The sequence below is a fragment of the Antedon mediterranea genome, chromosome 4 (genome assembly GCF_964355755.1).
Source record: "Antedon mediterranea chromosome 4, ecAntMedi1.1, whole genome shotgun sequence".
Lineage (NCBI taxonomy): Eukaryota > Metazoa > Echinodermata > Crinoidea > Comatulida > Antedonidae > Antedon > Antedon mediterranea.
The window spans coordinates 19387217-19408746 of record NC_092673.1 but is presented as its reverse complement, the minus strand read 5'-3'; the positions used below and the strand labels follow the sequence as shown (position 1 = coordinate 19408746).

The 21530-nt window shown below is 34.2% G+C and overlaps 2 protein-coding genes across 2 annotated transcripts in view; one reads left to right on the top strand and one right to left on the bottom strand.

Annotated features, from left to right (window-relative positions):
- The first annotated feature begins 5330 nt into the window (after window positions 1-5330).
- LOC140048071 (uncharacterized) lies at window positions 5331-6270 on the top strand. Its single transcript, XM_072093074.1, has 2 exons — window positions 5331-6008; window positions 6181-6270. Exons 1-2 carry the CDS (start codon window positions 5366-5368, stop codon window positions 6183-6185), a joined length of 648 nt encoding a protein of 215 aa, XP_071949175.1. The 5' UTR covers window positions 5331-5365; the 3' UTR covers window positions 6186-6270.
- Window positions 6271-15137: 8867 nt separating this feature from the next.
- Window positions 15138-21530, bottom strand: part of LOC140046810 (uncharacterized) — a 423911-nt gene continuing 417518 nt past the window's right edge. The window contains exon 4 of the mRNA XM_072091534.1: window positions 15138-15528. The gene's annotated coding sequence lies outside the window, so the exon portion shown is untranslated. The remainder of the gene's footprint in view (window positions 15529-21530) is intronic.

Here is a 21530-nt window from a genome sequence, read left to right as displayed (position 1 = left end):
ATATTTTAAAATGTTTCCTCTTTGTACCTATCTTCTTCCCCATCCCTCAACCCTTAATGTTACATACAAAACACAAATTGGGTTTGTTTAAATGAGTCCAAATAAAAAAATTTGAAGCATTTTGTTTCTCTCTCGGAAGTAATTCCCAGGGTGCTAATTTTAGCTGACTACAAAAATCATCGTGTATATTTATTCGTTTCTGTAAACGACATGTATTATAGTCCTGCAGTACGTACATTTGAAATCTCCATTTTTTTCTCGCTAGAAAATACTGTGTATTCGAGAACCATCTGTGGGCACGACCTAGATGGTACGCGAGCGAAGCGAGCGTGCCATCTAGTATTATCATAATTCTATTTAATATGACATAATATCTGTCAAATCAAGTCTTCTTTAGTCTGTATATATCCGCCCTCATGAGGGCGGGCATCTATGCTCTGTTACAAATTTCTAATGCAAAAATCCAATAGGGTTGGTGAAATCTGTCCATAATAGGTTACTTTTCTGTCCATAATAGGTTACTTTCTGTCCATAATAGGGACTAGAGGGCGCTGTTGTTTGTCCATAATAGGTAACTTTCATAATTGGCTGTCCAAAATAGGCGACTTTTTGTCCACAATAGGCGACTTTATTGGAGTAGTGCGCCATCCATTGTGTTGTCCATAATAGGTGATTTTGTTGGCGTACTCGATCGTACATACGTAGTTTATTTCGCGAGTAGAAGTAATAGTATTATTAGTTAATACTAATTTGCTTTCTCTTCAGACTTCGAGGCTACCTAGGCCTAGATAGTAGGAGGCCTAGGCCCTAGGCCTAATTAGTATAATTATTTAAGTCTCTCTAGCCTCTAGGCCTAGCCTAGGCTAGGCCCTAGTCCTGTTTTAGTTAGGCTACCTCAGTCAGGCCTAGTACTACTAGGCCTAGGCCTACTAGCTTCGCTGGAGTCCATTTGTTATTGTCCACTAATGAAATGTGAGCTTTTTTTTTTCTAGGCCTACCTTACACTACAGCAGGGGAGGAATACAAATGACATGGGCTCATATTAGGTAGATAGGTTTCCTACTACAAACAACTAGGCCTATCCTCATCTGTTTTTTTATTATTTTATTTTTTTAATATGAATATTTTACAGACTAGGGCCTAGGCCTACTCGTAACTATACTGCCTAACTGCAGGTCAGGTCTGACGGACTAGTCACTATACAGTCTTTTACTAATACCACTGCCACCACCGCCCACTACTATATACTTTGAAGACCGAAATCAGCTACTACTAGCCTAGTCTACTAGACCTATTGGTAGTTTGTCTTCAAATCACAGACATCTAGATTGCTAGATTGACCTATTTAAATTTTTGTTTTTTTTAATTATTTTTTGAATGAATGAGTCTTATCCAGACAGTTCGGACAGTTAGTAGGTTGGCAGTATAGTAGAGCCAGAGCTATTGTTACTGTATGTTATTAATTATGTCATCTATTTAAATCTCAATTTTTCCATATTTTTTGCATGTATCAAAGATTGTGTACAGTGTATCTTCTGATCAATGTTATAGTACAGTAGCATGGACATTAACTAGGGTAAGTAACAGATAGGCCCAACTTACAATTGAAGAATAATACTTTACATACAACCCACTAGGCCTACATCTTTTAGGACATTTTTCAATATGACCAAGATACTGTAAAATCCCAAGAAGAAGCCTATTTAGAAAAAGTATTTGTTTGCAAAAGTAATCTTCGGAAAAGGATACAATTTAGTCAAACATTTTCAGAGAGACAAACTGAATTTTATCAGTACCGTAGTAGAAAAACTGACAATACATGAAAATTAATTTTTAACATTCTGATTTGAAATATTCTATTCATTTGAATTGCTAAGAAATTAAAAGTAGATATTTTTTTTTCCATTCATTATAAACATTACAATCACAGTAAAAAGAATAGATAAATCCACTAACAAATTCATGCAGAAAATATTTCAAAATTTAATTGAATGTTATATTATTAAAGCATTCATTCAATAAAGCATTTGTCTTTAAAACATTTAATATCAGTTTTCATATAGTGAGTATGGTAATAATTGACTCTAACAACTGGTATAAACTTAAATTTAGTAAAACAATCCTACATATCTTTTTTTAAATGCAATAAAATATTTAAACATAACTGTTTCCCACCATACTGTTTCCCACCATACAACATGAAAATTTGTCTCAGCATTACTAAGATTGAAGTTACTTGCATTATAAAATACTTAAACATTATTATAGTATTTAAATGCTTCCTTTTTTTTTTATTATAGGCATACAGATGTTTGATATTCTGCTCATATACAGTATGCTGCTGAAATGAAAAAGTACATCACTTCAACATATTATTTTTTATCATAATCATCGATCAATAATTATAGTAATAAACATAATAATTATGGTTTTTATTTATCCTTGCTATTTTTTAAATTGTAGTTTAACCATGTTTTTACACTTTTAAAATTAATATAATTCAGTATTTTTTAAATGTGATTGAGATTTTGAATAAACTGTTCTGAATACAGAACAAAGGTGTTGTCGTATTTCTTATTATTAAACATTAAAATTGATTCATTTAATTAAACAATATAATAAATGGATGAGATGTGCTGCTGTTGATACACTTTGGTTTGTCATTGAGCTATGTGGATCCAGAATTTTGAAATAGGGGAGGACCTAAAATGACGAAATGAAGTGCTGAACTGTGATGTCTTTTTCAATATTAAATTGATTTTTATTATTACTGTTAACAAAACAAAATAAGTCCAAGGAAAAAAAAATACAACAATATACATTGAAACACCAATGCATTTATAAAAATAACAGTTTACATTTTCATTATCTTAAAAAAATAAAACTTTATCAATATTATTATTAGAGTATTATGGGGTATTTTTTATTTTTGTAAAAGAACGTGTGGGTTTGGTGATTTATTTAAACTTGCAATAGTATGGTAAGTTGCGTAATGTCTGTCCGTACTATCAAACCTAAAATGAAGTTCAAATTAAATTATTTGTTGTTGAATAAATTTCACATTTCATTATTATTAGTGGACAATAACAAATGGACTAGGCCTAGGCTAGTAGTACTAGTAGGCCTATAGAGGTAGCCTAACTAACAGGACTAGCCTAGCTAGGCCTAGGCTAGAAAGCCTTAAATATTTATATACTAATTAGGCCTCCTAGGCAGCCTCGAAGTCTGAACAGAAAGCAAATTAGTATTACTTCTACTCGCGAAATAAACTACGTATACGAGTACGCCAAAAAAATCACCTATTATGGACAACACAATGGATGGCGCACTACTCCAATAAACTCGCCTATTGTGGACAAAAAGTCACCTATTTTGGACAGCCAATTATGAAAGTCACCTATTATGGACAAACAACAGCGCCCTCTAGTCCCTATTATGGACAGAAAGTAACCTATTATGGACAGAAAAGTAACCTATTATGGACAGATTTCACCAACCCCGCTCCAAAAATCGCAGATTACTCATTCTTGTGATATATATATTCTCCGTTTTTACGTTCAGCTGGTCACGACTGTTTGTCATCTCTGCAAGATGGCTTCGGTAGCACAAATATTGTTTATTGATTTGAGTTGTGAGAGTCATTTAGACCATATATTTTTATTTTGTGCCCGATTGTCTCTTGTCCCAATCAATCGTCTTACAACATTATTGGGCTCCCCTGGGCATGATCGTCTGTGGTCCTGATCAACCGTCTATTGCACCCCTAACTAGTCTAGTCTAGATTAGTTAGTCTAGATTAGTAGGCCTAGATAGAAGGTTAGGCGCTAGTTCCGTTTCGCACCTGTTTTATTTCGACTTGCTTTCGACTCAAAATGTATTAAGTAACTTATTGTGAATACCACACCTTAGAATTGGGCCTCATAAGTACTTTTATGAAGAAGAATCACATAAAAAGTAACAAATAAATCTTTTTTTTTCTTTGTTTTTTTTAATGATTTTTACAGACTTGTTTCTCGCACACCGTTCACGAATTTCGCATACACGAAGTTCAATATTTTCATTTCTATGGAGCGCCAAAAGAGCAACTATAATAGAGGGTTAAAAATTCAGTGGAATGCATCTACTTTTATAGACTTGCCCCAAGTCTGTATTGTTTTTTATTTTTATTTATTTGTTTTTATTTCGACCGCGATTTTTGTCTGAAAATACAGACTTGTGAAACACGTATAGAAATCGATTTGCAGACCGCAAACATCCAATAAGAATGACGTAGGTTATCATACCGTATTTGGCTTTATGGGGCGGGCGGTATGTAAATATGGATTTCGAATCAACCAATGATCATTTTGTTTCAAAATGAAAAAGATCGAGTACGTACAGTGCTGAATGTACGATCGAGACTGTTGAAATATGAAATCGTGTTGCCAAGTTGTTTTGTTTATTAATTGTTTAGTCCTCTAGGCTGTTAAGTTATCCCCCCATATATAATGCACCTTTGACGTGCCATACTGTCATTATTCGCGGGTCTCTTTTTGTGGTGAAACCTCGTGAGATGATAAATAAAACACACTTTGCTCTTAGTTTCCGTAGTTTCTGTATTATTATTTCTATATATTCCCGATTCCAGGTTACAATGGATTCAACAGGTTATGGGCCCAGCCGTTTTCAAAGATTGCTTTTTAACGGAGATGAAGAAAAATATGAACTTTGGGAAGTAAAATTTCTAGGGTACCTAAACACACTAAAACCAGCGTTAAAAAGCACGATTACGTCTACACAGCCGGAGCCAGCCACCGACGATGACAACCATAAAAATGAAAAGGCGTATTCGGAGCTGATACAATTCCTGGACGACAAGTCATTATCGTTGATCATTAACGATGCAACTGATGACGGGAGAAAAGCTCTGTCTATTTTAAGAACCGAATATTCTAGCAAATCTAAACCAAAAGTGGTGCAACTTTACACCAAACTAACAACACTCGAAATGGGTGAGGAGGACTGCACGTCGTTTATTATCAGAGTGGAAAAGATTATCACATCATTACAAAGAGCAAAAGAAACACTTAGTGACGCACTTCTAACAGCAATGGTATTAAAAGGTTTGCCTGAAGCATACGCTCCATTTAAAATATACATAAATACACAAGAAAAAGACATATCTTTTGTAGAATTTAAAACATCCTTAAGAAAGTTCGCAGAATCAGAGAAACTAAATACACCAGAATCTAATAACGACAGAGTGATGAAAGTTAAAAACCCACAAAACTCCAGAAAATGCTACGAGTGCGGATCACCTAACCACTTGATAAAAGATTGCCCTACAAAAACCTGTAAATACCACAAGAATGCCAATCACCTTGACATGGACTGTTTCAGAAATAAACCAAAGGACCAAATAAAGAAAGCGGAGGATGGATTTGAACATTCCGTTTTCTTTCAAGCGTCAGAAAACATAACATGTCAAGATGGTATTTTAGTAGACACTGGCTGCACCTCACATGTAGTAAATGACCGAGAGAAATTCTCCAGTTTCGATGCAACCTTTAAAAGCCTTAATCATACTATTGAACTTGCGGATGGTAGCGTAGCAAAAGGTGTTGCAGTAAAGAGAGGACATGCACACATAAACCTGATAGATGAAAACAACGAGAAAGTAGAAACTGTCTTAAAAAATGCCCTGTACATACCAACGTACCCACACAACATAATGAGCGTAAGAGCTGCAACGACAACAGGAGCAAGAGTAACCCTTAGTAAAGAAGAAAACACAATCACTAATGCTGGAAGAACATTCAAAATGAGTATTATTGACAACCTATACTACTTACCAACCACAAGTGCACCTAGAGAAGTAGATAAATTAAGCCTTGTTAAAGATTTACAATATTGGCATAGAGTCCTAGGACATTGTAACTTTGACGATGTACTAAAATTAGAAAAGGTAGTGGACGGCATGGAAATCAAAGGTAGTAAAGTTAAGGAAACATGTAACATATGCACTGAAGGTAAATTTGTTAATGTAAGAAATAGAGAACCAGACAAAAGGGCAAATTGTCCATTAGCCTTAGTACATTCTGATATGGCAGGGCCAATATCACCATTGGCTAAAGACGAATTCAAATACGCCATATCATTTACTGATGACCATTCTGGTTTTGTTTTTGTTTACTTCCTCAGAATGAAAAGTGATGCTGCAGCAGCTACCAAACAATTTCTTTCTGACTGTGCCCCAATAGGCAAAGTTAAGTGCTTGCGAACTGATAACGGTGGTGAATATGTCAGTTCAGACTTCAAAAGCCTAATGACAGATAGAGGTATTAAACATGAGTTTTCATCTCCAAATTCACCCCATCAAAATGGAACCGCGGAACGTAATTGGCGCACTCTTTTTGAAATGGGTAGATGTCTTTTGCTGGAATCTTCACTGCCAAAGTCCTTATGGACTTATGCAGTAAGAGCAGCGACCTATATAAGAAACCGTTGTTTCAACCAACGCCTAAATAAGACTCCTTTTGAGACCATGACTGGCTATAAACCAAATTTGGGAAAAATGCACATTTTTGGAAAACCTTGCTACGCATACATACATAACTCAAAGAAACTAGAACCTAAGAGTAAGCGTGGTATATTTCTGGGATATGATTCATCTAGTCCAGCATATTTAATCTATGACCCAAACACTGGCAAAGTTCAGAAATTCAGATTGATAAAAATTATATCTGACCAAACATCTAACACCAACCAACAAACACAGACAGATGAAAGTGACGAAACAAATGTAAACTTGGAGGATAATGAGAACACAAATGAATCCCAAATTATTGAACATGAAAATACCCCAAATGTTAATAATTATGATAACTTAGAGGAAAATGACAACAATGGGGTAGATATTGATGATGCCCACAGAAGGTACCCTCAAAGGGAGAGAAAGTATCCCAATTACCTACAGGAGTATGAGACTGAATTTGACAGTGATGATTCGATCTATCATATGTCATGTCAAAATGTTCCCTTAACATATACAGAAGCTACAAATTCCCAATATTCAGAAAGTTGGAAAAGGGCAATGGATGAAGAATTACAATCATTGAAAGATAATAACACCTTTAAGATAGTCGCATTACCCAATGACAAACACCTCATTGGCGGAAAATGGGCATTTGCTATAAAGGAATCGGCCGAGGGTAATCACACGTACAAGGCAAGATACGTTGCCAAGGGTTTTAACCAAATAAAAGGCATAGACTATCATGAGACATTCTCGCCCACAGCCAATTTGACCTCAATTAGAACATTAATGCAAATATCTGTACAACATAACCTTATAGTCCACCAGATGGATGTGAAATCTGCATACTTAAATGCAGATATTGATACCGAAATATACTTAAGCCAACCTGAAGGTTACGAAATTAAGTCTGAAAATGGGGAAAAAATTAGTATTAAAATTGAACAAGTCATTATACGGGCTCAAACAGTCAGGTCGAAATTGGAATCAGCTTCTGCACAACCACTTGAAGAGTAATGATTTTAAAAGAAACCCAGCAGACTACTGTGTATATACAAAACGCAACAAAGATGACTTAGTAATTGTTGTAATATGGGTTGACGATATTTTAATTGCAGCCACAAATGAGAATGTACTTAGTGATTTTAAGACAAATATGAAAAATGAGTTTAAAATGAAAGACCTTGGGGAAATCAGCTATTTCCTTGGAATTGATTTCAAACAAGAAGCCGATAAGATAACTATGAACCAAACACGATATACACTGAAAGTACTTGAAAAATTTAATATGTCTAACTGTAAGACAAGGTCAACCCCCTGTGAAGTACAGACTGGCACCGGTCCAAATAATGAGAAAGTACAATTAGACAGATACAGGGAAATAGTTGGAAGTTTAATTTATCTAGCTACATGTACAAGACCAGATATCACATGGGTTGTCAGTAAACTCTCCAGAAGTTTAGCTGACCCCAAGTTAGAGGATTTAACCACAGCAAAACATGTATTAAGATACCTAAAAGGCACTGTAAATCATAAATTAGTTTATAGAAAATCTGATTCAATGAAATTAACCTCGTATTGTGATTCTGATTGGGCTAGTTTGGATGATAGGAAGAGTACCACTGGGTATATCTTTAGTTTGAATGAATGTAGTGCTCCAATATCTTGGAAAACCAGAAGACAGCCTACTGTGGCACTGTCCACCTGTGAGTCTGAATATATGGGTCTTGGGGCTGCAACACAGGAGGCCCTTTACCTACTGCAGTTGTTAAATGATATCTGTCCCAATGAGTTTAAACGTGCTCATATTTCATGTGATAACCAAGGTGCTATAGCATTAAGCAGAAACCCAGTGCAAAGACAAAGGTCTAAGCATATAGATATACGGTATCATTTCATAAGGGATGTCTTAAAAGATGGACAAATAGATATCCAGTATTGTCCAACAGAAGACAGGGTGGCAGATATTTTAACCAAACCAGCCACCAAGGTTAAACTAGAGAAATTCAAAATATTTCTATTTGGAGAATAGTTGATGTTAAAAATGTTACATTGTTGTATTGAATTGTGTGTGTTATTTTTGTAGTGGTTTAAGATTATGAGGTGATGTGGGGGTGTTAAGTTATCCCCCCATATATAATGCACCTTTGACGTGCCATACTGTCATTATTCGCGGGTCTCTTTTTGTGGTGAAACCTCGTGAGATGATAAATAAAACACACTTTGCTCTTAGTTTCCGTAGTTTCTGTATTATTATTTCTATATATTCCCGATTCCAGGTTACAATGGATTCAACATAGGCCTCCTTCGTAGGTCCTACTCAACTCGCACGTATGACCTGCCAAATAAAATACCAATAAGGTAGGCCTACATACCACCACCGGCACACAACAGGATTCACACACAACAGACAGGGCTACACCAGTCCAGGGAGTTGTACACCACTACACAGAACAGGACAGGGTCTGGGTGGGAATTAAATCAAATTATCTCCGCGTAATAATGATCCATTCAATGTTTGATTTGCGGAGAAGCAAGACGAGTTTTCTTGGGAAAAATCCCATCAAATGTTTACCAGACTACTACTAGGCATACGGTATAAAATCATTTCTAGCCTTCAGAAACTTTCATTAATGTACCCAAGTACACATTGTCTAAACGTAACATAGCACATGCGTACCTTCTTAGTTGTTGAGTCTTTGAAATTCTGAAACATGAATATTAAAACAGTGTATGAGTGAGTAGCCAATCGCATGCAGCTGAAACTAGTCAACCGGATAATCTATGCACCAAGAATTCTTGGTGTCAAACCACGTGACTTTTGCGTGTTTCCCCAGACGGAGTATCCAAACTCAAGTAATACACGTATGAAACGCCATATGTGCAAAAATATTTATAGTTTTACTAATATTAAGAAAAAACTCCGTCTGGAGCCCAGACTACTACTTTTAATGCATCTATTATGAAATAAACATTTAATTTCCAATTTTTTTTTGTCAATAAAAAAGTTGTTACATGTTACCGCTGATAATGTGCGGTTTTCAAAGAACATTAACCGACCCTAAATCAGCATCTAATTAGTCCATGCCCGGGACTATGACTAGGAGGGATATTATTTAGATCATTGAGGTGTATAAACCTACGCCGTGGCTAAAGATTATGGTACCGTATCCTAACTTCTCTTTGCTAAAGGTACTGTAAAATTGCATTACGTCATAATCAGCCAATGGGGTACTGGTACGTGTGTGACGTCATTGTATAAGGACTTTGGATTTTTTTTAAATATCGAGTCTGTAGAGAATGCCTATCGGCGGAGCCAGGCTGCGTGGATGTGTGCGCTGATTATGTGACTCAGCCCCGGGGCTAGACCTAGTAATGTTGAATCCAGACATTTCATAACGGGCGACAATGTCAATGATGTAGTAATAGAGCAAGTTCATGTGGTTGGTGGACGTTACATAAAGCGTTTAAAACATGCACTCAATCTCAAATATTATATCATTATACAACATACAGTTGATAATGATAATATCATTAGGGTCGTACACAGGTGGGGGTGCGGTCCCCCCAAATTGCAAAAGGTCAACATTTTATAGGGTCTTATCGTCTTCACTCAATATTATGAAAACGGTCCAAAATATATTAATCCGCATCCACTCAAATAAAATCCTGTGTACGGCCCTGACTATATTTGTCAAAATTGGTCTTATTTGAATGGGCTACATGGACCTCTGATAGGTAATTTGTTATCTCACATTTGATCTGGTCTGGTTCAGGGTCTATATACAGTCATATTAAAGACTGTAGGTAATTTGTTATCTCACATTTGATCTGGTCTGGTTCAGGGTCTATATACAGTCATATTAAAGACTGTAGGTAATTTGTTCTCACATTTGATCCCACATTTGATCTAGTCTGGTTCAGGGTCTATATACAGTACAGTCAGAATACTTTAGCAAACATTTATTATCTTTATAATCTAAATATATTTTTGTACATATTGCTCTGGTCAGACAGTTTATATGATATTGATAACAAGTTCATTATAACACTTATACAGAAAACCAGGGTAGAAATTGTTATTAATGATTTGTTTGTTTTGATTATGGAGTTCCTGTTATACAATTTGTTATCAGATTATCTTTACCATAGATTTAATATTAACATTGTATTCTAATGTTAAACAAAGATAATAAATAGAACACACAGCAGTTTATAACTCTCTGTACTATTACCATTTTGGTTATATTTACACAGAGTGATAATAAAATGAAATATGTCAATACTCTGTACTCAATCATTGTACACTACTATTACCAAAGTGATAATGAGGATGAACTAGTGAGTGGGTTAACAATGGCACTACCTAGCCCTGGCATAGCAGATAGATTTTTGTTGACTTGTTTTCACGAAGGATAGTTTAATAATATCTATTTAGCTTGTTTCTAGTAGAAAAAATAAATATTAATCAAATGTAACATTTATATCATAACTAAATTACTTAATTTACCGGGCATAGACTATTACGCAGCAAAGAATAGACCATGCTGAGTAACGCTGGGTAGATGTTTGTTGTTGTGGTTCGGTCTTTCTTTGTGAACTAATTTAATAATTTTCTGTAGAAGTGAATGTACCCATAGTTTGTTATTAAATATGTTTTATAAAATGTATTATTTATTTATTTTTATTTCAACAATATTTTATGAGGGTGGTCCATCCAGCCGAAGCTGACCATTAGGGACCCTCACAAAAATACAATATGACGAGACATAAACATGTAACAATATAAATTAAATTAAAGAAATCAAATTTAAATATACAGTAGAACCTCTGTTTTACGTTCCCTGGATTTTACGTACGCTTAAAATGACTGATGACATCATCATTTTTTACATTGAGGGCGCAATTTAACAACAAGCACAAAGCCATGGCTGTGTGAGGAACTCTGCTGTGTGAGAGACAAGCTACAGTACACATGTGCATTCCACCTACAGCAGCGACTGTTTTTATTATGGAAAATACAAGAACATTGATATTTTATTTAAAACACTTTATTTAAACATCGCACAGCCTGTATTACTGCACTTTTCTAGTTAGGCCTCACATCTTGCTAGGCCTGCTAGCCTGGCCTGGCCCTAGGTTAGTCTAGGCAAGGCCTAGCTAGTGACAACCTGCATGCTGTGCAGTAAAGTACTGTAGGAAAACATGGCAGCCTTTTTAGCTATAATCTACGTATTTGGGGTCAATTTAAGGTCAACCTGGATTTTACGAATCCCATGTTTTACGTATGTCTTTTTGTCTCACGCGTACCGTACGTAAAATGAAGGTTCTACTGTATTATCATAATTCTATTAATAATATGACATAATATCTGTCAAATCAAGTCTTCTTTAGTTTGTATACATCCGCTCTCACGAGGGCGGGCATCCATGCTCTGTTACAAATTTCTAATGCAACAATTGCAGATTACTCATTCTTGTAATATATTCTCCGTTTTTACTCTCAGCTGGTCATCTCTGCAAGATGGCTTCGGGAGCACAAACATTTGTTTGAGTTGTCATTTAGTTGTGAGACCCTACATTTTTATTTGGTGCCCGATCGTCTCTTGTCCCAATCGTCTTACAACATTATTGGGCTCCCTGTTCGCCTGGGCCATGCCTGGCCCTAGCTGTTTTATTTGGACTCCAAACTTATTTTGAATACCACACCTTAGAATTGGGGCCTCATAAGTACTTGTATGAAGAAGAATCACATAAAAAGTAACAAGTAAATCCTTTAAATTGATGATTTTACAGACGTGTTTCTTGCACACCGTTCGCAAATTTCACATACACGAAGTTCATTTTTTTCGTCTCTATGGAGCGCCAAAAGAGCAACTATAATAGAGGGTTAAAAATTCAGTGGAATGCGTCTACTTTTAATGCATCTATTTATGAAATACACGTTTTAATTCACAATTTTTTGTCAATTGTTACATGTTACTGGCGATAATGTGCTGTTTTCAAAGAACATTATTAAACGATCCTAAATCAGCATCTAATTGGTCTATGCCCAGGACTAAAACGGATATTATTTAGATCATTGAGGTATATAATAGGTTGTTACTTTGGGAGTACGGAACCTGAACTCTTGTTATAGTGATTAGGTTCACTTTTAGGTTCCTGCCTACTCCCTTAGTTTCTGTGTTTTGTTTGTTTGTAACTGGTTTTTGGCAATAAATAATAATAATAATAATAATAATAACCTACAGTACATCTTATGATGATGAATTTGTCGATTTGTCGAAAACCATGTACAGTATCAACAGTTTAGTTGTATTAACATTGATAAAATATATTTAAATTGAACGTAATTTTCACCAATAGATGCATTAAATATGCGCATTCCACTGCCTTTTTAGCCCTCTATTATAGTTGCTCTTTTGGCGCTCCATAGAAATGTCAATATATAGAACATGGAGTGTGCGAAATTCACAAACCACGTGCAAGAAACATGTCTATAATTTCATCGATTTAAAGGATATATTTGTTACTTTTTCTGTGATTCTCCATCGTAAAAGTACTTATGAGGTCTAATTCTAAAGTGTGGTATTCAGGATAAAGTTCCTTAACACATTTGGAGTCGGAATAAAAGACAGGTGCGAAACGGAACTAGCGCCCCTAGGCCTAGTAGTGTAGTACGTAGATGGTTCGGCCTAGCTAGTAGTAGTAGTAGAGGCCTAGCTAGGCCCTCTAGGCTACCTAGCCTACTATTCTAGGGCCTAGACCTGGCCTAGTTTGTTAGCTAGCTAGGTAGGGCCTATAGCCTAGCCCTAGGATACGAATATAAGATCCAAAAAAAGACCTGCTATTAAAACAACACAGTATAAAGAATTCCGTATATGATATGGTATGATAATAATGAAACAAAACTTACTTCTTGTTTCGGACATTCTTTCTGTTTAATGTGTGTGATGTTTATAAAACTTTATTTTTTATAGAGGGCGCAATCACAATTTGTCTACATATTTTTATCGCGGCAATATTATCGAAGAACTTTATTACTCGACCTCCAGCGGGTTGTTGAAATGGATATTATTATTCCTATAATATACAATACATTTTTAACAATAGCTAGAACGTATAATTTTATATCCTCGATGTTAAAATCTCCCCTTCAAAAAACACTATCCTTACAAATAAACAAATAAGTTTTTCATTCATAATTTAGTATTTATTAAAAAATATGAATAACATTAAAACATAGCAGCATACTGAATTGAGTTTAATTAAAATTGAATTAAAAGTGAAAAAACATCAAAATATATTCATTCAACAAATAGACATTATAAAATTCATTCATAACAAATATATAATTGAGTACTGTACAAAAAAATTGAACACTACTGTATAAACAGGGAGTTGTAACTCCCTGGTATAAACAATTCATCAAACATTAATTTAGATTTAATTCTGTTCAGAGCCATATATATATAGTTACGACTTTATATATATGGCTCTGATTCTGTTCTTCCGTTTACCTGGTCTCATTTGCATATATTTTTGGTTTTGTAATTCTGCATATAAAACTATATAATTAACTGGATATTCTCTCAAGTTAAAAAAAAAATTGGATAATTAATTAATATTTAATCTCAGTTCATTTACTGTACTGTACTATAATGTTGTCGTTTCATTTGACAAGCAAGGTTGAATTCCTTCAGGGGAAAATATTTTTTTTTATAAAAACGGGAATCAAGAGTGGATTATTTTTATTTTTTTTAAATTATTTTTCAAAACAGAAGGAACATTTTAAACAAAATTGGATCTCTTAATTGGATAGAATGGAAAAATAATATTCATAGTTTATTTCAAAATGTAAGAAAATAGGCATATTATTTAAGTTGAGATATTTTGTTCCTCAAGACATTCTAATTATAATCTAAAATTAATTTATTAATATATTATTCGTTTATAGCATTGAGGTCTGAGGTAGCACATATTCTTCTTACTTAAATCAATTCTTATTCAAAAAATGTATGTTTGTCATTTGATTTTTGGCTGTAATTTCAACATAGAGACTCTAATATAAATGCACAACAAAATATAAAAACAGTTAAAATGGTCTTATCTCTAAATATAGCAATATGTAATGTCTGCAAAAGGAACAGTAGCAATGTTTTATACCCACATGCTTGTAGGCCTACTGTTATTTTTTGTAAATGTTCCAGTATTGTTATTTTGTTTTGTCGTCTTTTCTTTGTTACCAACATTCATGTACTGTTTAGTACACTGAAATCTTATTCAGGGGACACATCCCTATTCAGGGAACACACCCCTCCTCTTTACTACTGGAGTAAACCCCTTCTTTAGGACACCCCTATTCAGGGGACACATCCCTATTCACGGAACACACCCATCCTCTTTACTACTGGAGTAAACCCCTTCTTTAGGACACCCCTATTCAGGGGACACACCCCTCCTCTTTACTACTGGAGTAAACCCCTTCTTTAGGACACCCCTATTCAGGGGACACATCCCTATTCAAGGGACACACCCCTCCTCTTTACTACTGGAGTATACCCCTTCTTTAGGACACCCCTATTCAGGGGACACATCCAGATTCAGGTGACACACCCCTCCTCTTTACTACTGGAGTAAATCCCTTTTTTAAGACAACCTTATTCAGGGGACACACCCCTACTCTTTACTACTGGAGCAAACCCCTTCTTTAGGAGAACCCTATTCAGGGGACACATCCCTCCTCTTTACTACTCGAGTAAATCCCTTCTTTAGGACACCCCTATTCAGGGGATACTTTCTCATAAAACAAGGGGAAATTTAGTACGACACGCTAACATTACATCGCAACCAAATCGCTACTCAATTCACAGATAAAAGAGTTAACAGATAGATTGTACTGGTACCAGTTTTCAACACTTTAACGTCATCTAACATTTGTATGAATAGATGTCCATGTTTATTGCATTGGGCTAAGTCTGTGACTTAAGTCTTCATCATCATCCTCTGAGAGATCTATACGAATGAAAAACAGTATCAATCAATTTAGTATAACAGTTATCATGATTATTGTGGAAATTGTAATTGTTTTTTAAGATTTTGAATAATGAATATAAATTCATAAAACACCACAATATTTTCCAATGTAATAAATTCAGTAGATTAGCATCATAATCATTGTTGAAATCATAATCATTATTTGAATAAGTTTGCAGTATAATTCATGGAACACCACAAAATCATTTCTAATTTCTTGTAATAAATTCAGTAGATAGCATTCTTATCATAATTACTGTTTTAAGATTTATGAATAAAAATTCAAGAAAGTCCACAAAACCATTTTCAATTTTAAGTAATAAATTCAGCATTGTTATAAGTATTGTTTAAATCATCATCATTGTTTGAATATGATTATAATATTAATTCAATTCAACAATTTTCTATATCTATAATCAGCTTTTAGAAACAACTACAAAAAAACTACTCACTATTATTTTATTCCTATAATAATAATCTACATTATTATATTCGGTGTATTATAAATCCTAAATTTTAGAGTAATATCATCCTCAATATCACCAACTTCTATGTCATTATATTCATATAATCTTTCTTTTTAAAACTTTTTTATGTTTTTCTCCCATTCTTGTATAATATTTATGAATAATTTACCTTCACTTTGTTCACATTGGTGTCTCATTTCTTCCCACTATCGCCTAAAAATAATCATTTAATGTAAATAATCAACTTTAATAAATAAAGTAAACCAGATATTATTAATTTGAATCAAATTACAATTACGTAAACTGTTTAAAAAATGAATGATTCAATAACAATACAAAAAACTTAATATAATATAAAGTAGAAATGCATACCAAGTAGAATGTTACTTGCTATTGTGCCAAGACGATCTGCAAACCGATTTATTTTGTCTGGATCATCTGCTAATAATTGCTGAATCTCCAGATAGAGAACTGCATCCCAAACATTGGAGAAGCTATATCTTCTTAACTTGTAGAAAGATATAACATTACGTAATGCACGTGGGTCAACTTGTTTCAGGGCTTTAAACAGCCGCTTTCTGTAAAACGACAACTTGGTTTTATCAGTATTTCTAAACTGAACGTTGTCTCTCATATACTTTGATACAAGATCTTTGGCATATTTGATATCTGATAACTTTGTAATCTCCAACAGCAAATTAACATTGGTTGATAAGATTAAACCTTTAGCTTCAAGTACATTGAGTAAGTCATGTCCATTGAAATCTTGATTTGTAATTTCACCGACATCCAACTTATCAAATAGTAGGAACCTTAGCCAACGATATCTTTCGCCATCAAAGCAACCACTGAGACCAGCTTTTAGGTCTTGGAAATTGTCGCAAGTTTTCGATCCTGCAATTGTCTTGTTGTCTGCAAATAAAATGACAGGACATTCATTTGACAGTGATCATTATTGTACCCACTCAAAAATCAAAATAAATTTTTACTTAATCATCAGTATAGAATATCAACAGAGACATTGGTGGGTATGACCTCCCACATACATATGATAGTTTGCTGGAAAAAGTTGAAGCAGGAGGGGGCCAGCGGAGACGCTCTACCGTCAATACCAACCAGACGGCTGGTGGCGCTGTTCAGCGTCACTTACAAAAAACCAGACCATTCCAACCCAGGCATTAGTTTGAAGCAGCTGACAGATTGTCGGCGAAACGTCACGAAGGTAATTTTATTCCTTTTCGTTGTCTTGGTTTAACATAAAAGTAAAAATCCACAAAAATAAAACATACAATAATGAAATAATGTTACTTTATATATATATTTTAATATTGTATATTTCCTATTATATTATTAGCTGTTTTATAGTTGTTATTTTAGGTCTTCAACCCTGTATAAGCTTTTAGCTTTTTGTTGTTGATCCTTTTCATCTTTTATGCATTTTATCTTTACATGTTTTATAATTATTTTTTTTTGATGAAAAAAATGAATGAAATGAAATGAAATGAATTCAATGGATGCCATTCAAATTCTATATTGCCAGCACTACAGCACAATATCATATGTTCAATTGTTATAATAAAAGCAGCAATGTATTTTATAAACTATTGAAGTGTTTTAGATCATCATCACATTCTGTTGTTTCCTTCATCATTTTATTTTTTATTCGATCAAAACCAACAGCGATGAAAACCGCCACTAACATAAATTTGCTACTTAAAATTGTCTATACCAATTTCATTTATGAATAGGAATCACGTTGGCCTTCAACCAGTCATTGGGAATGTTACCGGTTGAGAGGGATAAATTAAACAATTTTTAAAGCGGCTCAGCAATAAATGTAGCAGTTATCTTGAGCATAGTAGAAGTTATACCATCTTGACCTGGTGATTTACCAAATTTAAGCTTGTTTACGAGTCGCAATACCAAAACACTTTCATGAATATAAATTTGATATCTTGTTATAGTTATATTGTCTTTACTAGGGTAGGAAGCACCGAGTCGGGGATGACGGGCCAAGTCACACATTGCAAGGGCATATCACATACTTAGGTTTGGGTTTAGTTTTTTTCCTCAATTTTCTACTGTATGATCAGCGCTTACAGAGGTTTCACAACATACAGAGCTTTATAGTCCATGATATTATAATATAAATACTCTGCGTATTTGTTAGACTCTCACAATGACGTGCCATATACACATATCCATTTCTAGAACATGTATGCACTGGATAAATCATGGTACCCATTCATTGATATTAACAAAGACAAATAATTTATTATACAAATAACGCACAAGTCTAAATTTGTGCGTTAGAGGAGATGCGGCAAACTTGAGGGTATTTACAATGGTGTATGTTGCACAACATTTTTAATACCAGAGAGTGCGTTGCATCTCCAGTAATGCACAAACTTAGAATTGTTATTTGTTTTACAACATGGGTCTATGAATTATTATCACCACTCTGCTCGGCGACCAAATCACCGACAAGGCCTAAGGAGCAGCAATCACCACTTTGCTTGCCGACCAAATCACCGCCTAGCCTAGAAAATGGTACAATGCCTAGCACGATCGGTAATCTCTGCCATATGATTTACACCAAAGAATATATATCACAAGAATGAGTATTCCGCGATTTTTGCATGAGAAATTTGTAACAGAGAGCTCCAGTGAGTGATGCCCGCCCTCATAAGGGCGGATGTATACATACTAAATAAGACTTGATTTAATAGACATGATACATGTCACATTAAATAGAATTATGATGATAGTTTTTGCAATTGTAAACTATTTTATAATACATATTTATTAACAAACTAGTGTTTATTCACTTTTACAGACAATTATTTACTAACATGCTAAGTTAGTTCACAAAAAAGGCCTAACACAGCAACACCAAAAATCAACGAATATTACTCAGCACGGCCTATTCTTTACAATTGCCGTGTACTACTGTACGCCCGGTAAATTAAGTATTGTTTTTATGATATAAATTAGTATAAAACACATGTTATTAATAGGAGAAAATGTTAAATGTCATTAACATTTATTTGTTTTACCAGAAACAAGTTAAGTATAGGAATATTATTAAACTATCCTTCGTGAAAACGTGTAAACACCAACACGCCCGGTCACGCTATCGTAGCGCCCGGTTGATAAATCAAACTGTTTATACGGCAGTTTTTACTAAATAAATTGCATAAAACGAACAATTAAATATTCAAATAGTATTTAACATGATGTTGGCATGTAGTTGATAACATTTTTATCATCGGAAAATACTCCGGTGGTCCAGCATTTAGTGAAACCATGGAGGTATACCTCCATGGTGAAACCTTCACAAAAAGTTGTATACATCCCAGATACATCCACACTTATGGCGGCGCCCTACCACATGGACAATATTACTGTTCAGGGAAAATCGCGGATTACTCATTCTTGTGATATATATTCTTTGTTTACACGCAGTGGTATTATGCTTTTTTGCTGGGAACTTTTTCCACTTCAGTGATCGCATGATAGTGAAAAAATAAAGAGCGCCATGTGATTCATTTCAGCGCATCTGATTGGCTACTATACATCTTTGAACCCATGTTATAATACTAGTTAATTATCATTCATAAAAGTAAAACATAGTTACAATTTAAATTTTTTTTTAAATAATCTATTTATCTGATATGTAATATTTCAATCACCTTGGTCTCTTTTTCTTCTTTTTCTTCCCTTTCCAATTTCATCTGCAAATAAAATGAAAAATATTACACTAGTTGAACCTTCTGTAAGTGGACACCATTGGGTCCAGAAAAGTATCTGCTTATAAAAGTGCCTACTTATGACAGATTCAGCTGATAGTATCAATTGAGTGTTTGTTAAGGGAGGGGAGGAGCACTGCATACCATGTTTAACTATAATCACTTGAGACACAAAGATCAAATTGCTATGCGGGTAATCTACAACAAGCGACAGCTCATCTGAGCTTATCCAATCCTTAATACTTGTCATTGGTCAAATTACTATTGTTGTGCCTACGTTCTTGTGTTGCATCCTAGAGATCCAAACAATCGTCATTGAGGGCAGCACAGCATTAACAAAGGCAAATACTTTATTATAATTAAATATCATTGAGTCCATAAAAGTACAACATTTTGCAAAATTTATCTACTTATTTCAATCAATTGACCTTCATCTGAATTTCTCCTTTTTCTTTCTGTTTCATCTGCAAATAAAATAAAAAATATTAGTTGAACCTCCTGTAAGTGGACACCATTGGGTCCAGCAAAGTATCTCATGGATGCACACCAAGATGCAATGCACAGCTCATCTGAGCTTATTCACTTGCCATTGGTCAAATTACTTGTTGTGCCTACATTCTTGTATTGCATCCTAATGAGATTCATTAACAGCCAACATATTAAACTCTTGTCAAATAAAAAAAATAAATATTTTTATAATATTGAACCTCCAACATTCACATTTTTGAATTTTAAATATCTTGACATTAACAAATAGATTGTTAATACAGTATTTTAATATTTTAACTACTGTAAGTAGAGATTATCAATAATGATTCTACTAGTACTACTACTGGTAAGAGGAATGAAGATATCACAGCTAATAGCAGCATGTTGTAACAATGTATAGATTATCAATAATGATTCTGATAGTACTACTACTGGTAAGAGGAATGAAGATATCACAGCTAATAGCAGCATGTTGTAACAATGTATAGATTATCAATAATGATTCTGATAGTACTACTACTGGTAAGAGGAATGAAGATATCACAGCTAATAGCAGCATGTTGTAACAATGTATAGATTATCAATAATGATTCTAATAGTACTACTACTGGTAAGAGGAATGAAGATATCACAGCTAATAGCAGCATGTTGTAACAATGTATAGATTATCAATAATGATTCTGATAGTAATTACATTACATAATAATCATATTGGTCATTCAGTTTATTGTTTTTTTGGTCAAATAAATAAATGAAAATAAACTTGTATCTATATTACTCTTACCTCCAAATAGCCGCTGGTAACGTCTAACATCCATCGTAACAGACTTGTCAGTTTTGGTGCATGTCAACTTCTCGTATTGGAAGTCATCAAGATTTTGAATGTGCTTCTTTTCTGATGTATTATCACTACATACACCACAAAGTATGCATCTCTCATATTGAATGCCTCTTCTACCACCATCTTTAGAAGGTTCAAATGACTTCTGGATTGTTAACAAAACCTACAAATACAATATGACAATAAAAACACACAATGTAGCAACTTTTGAATAAGCAGCACAAAATTCTTAAAATGTACAATACAATAAAAGAGATAATTAAACCAATAAGAAATAGAATAACTATCTAAAATACAAATCTGAATTATCACTATCAAAATGTTACATGCCTCAAATGTTTACCTCCCAGAAGAAAAGGGCACTTCCGAGCCTAAGTATTTGAACCATTTTAGGCCACACTCCCTCTTAAAGGTCGGAGACATGGTAAATGGAAT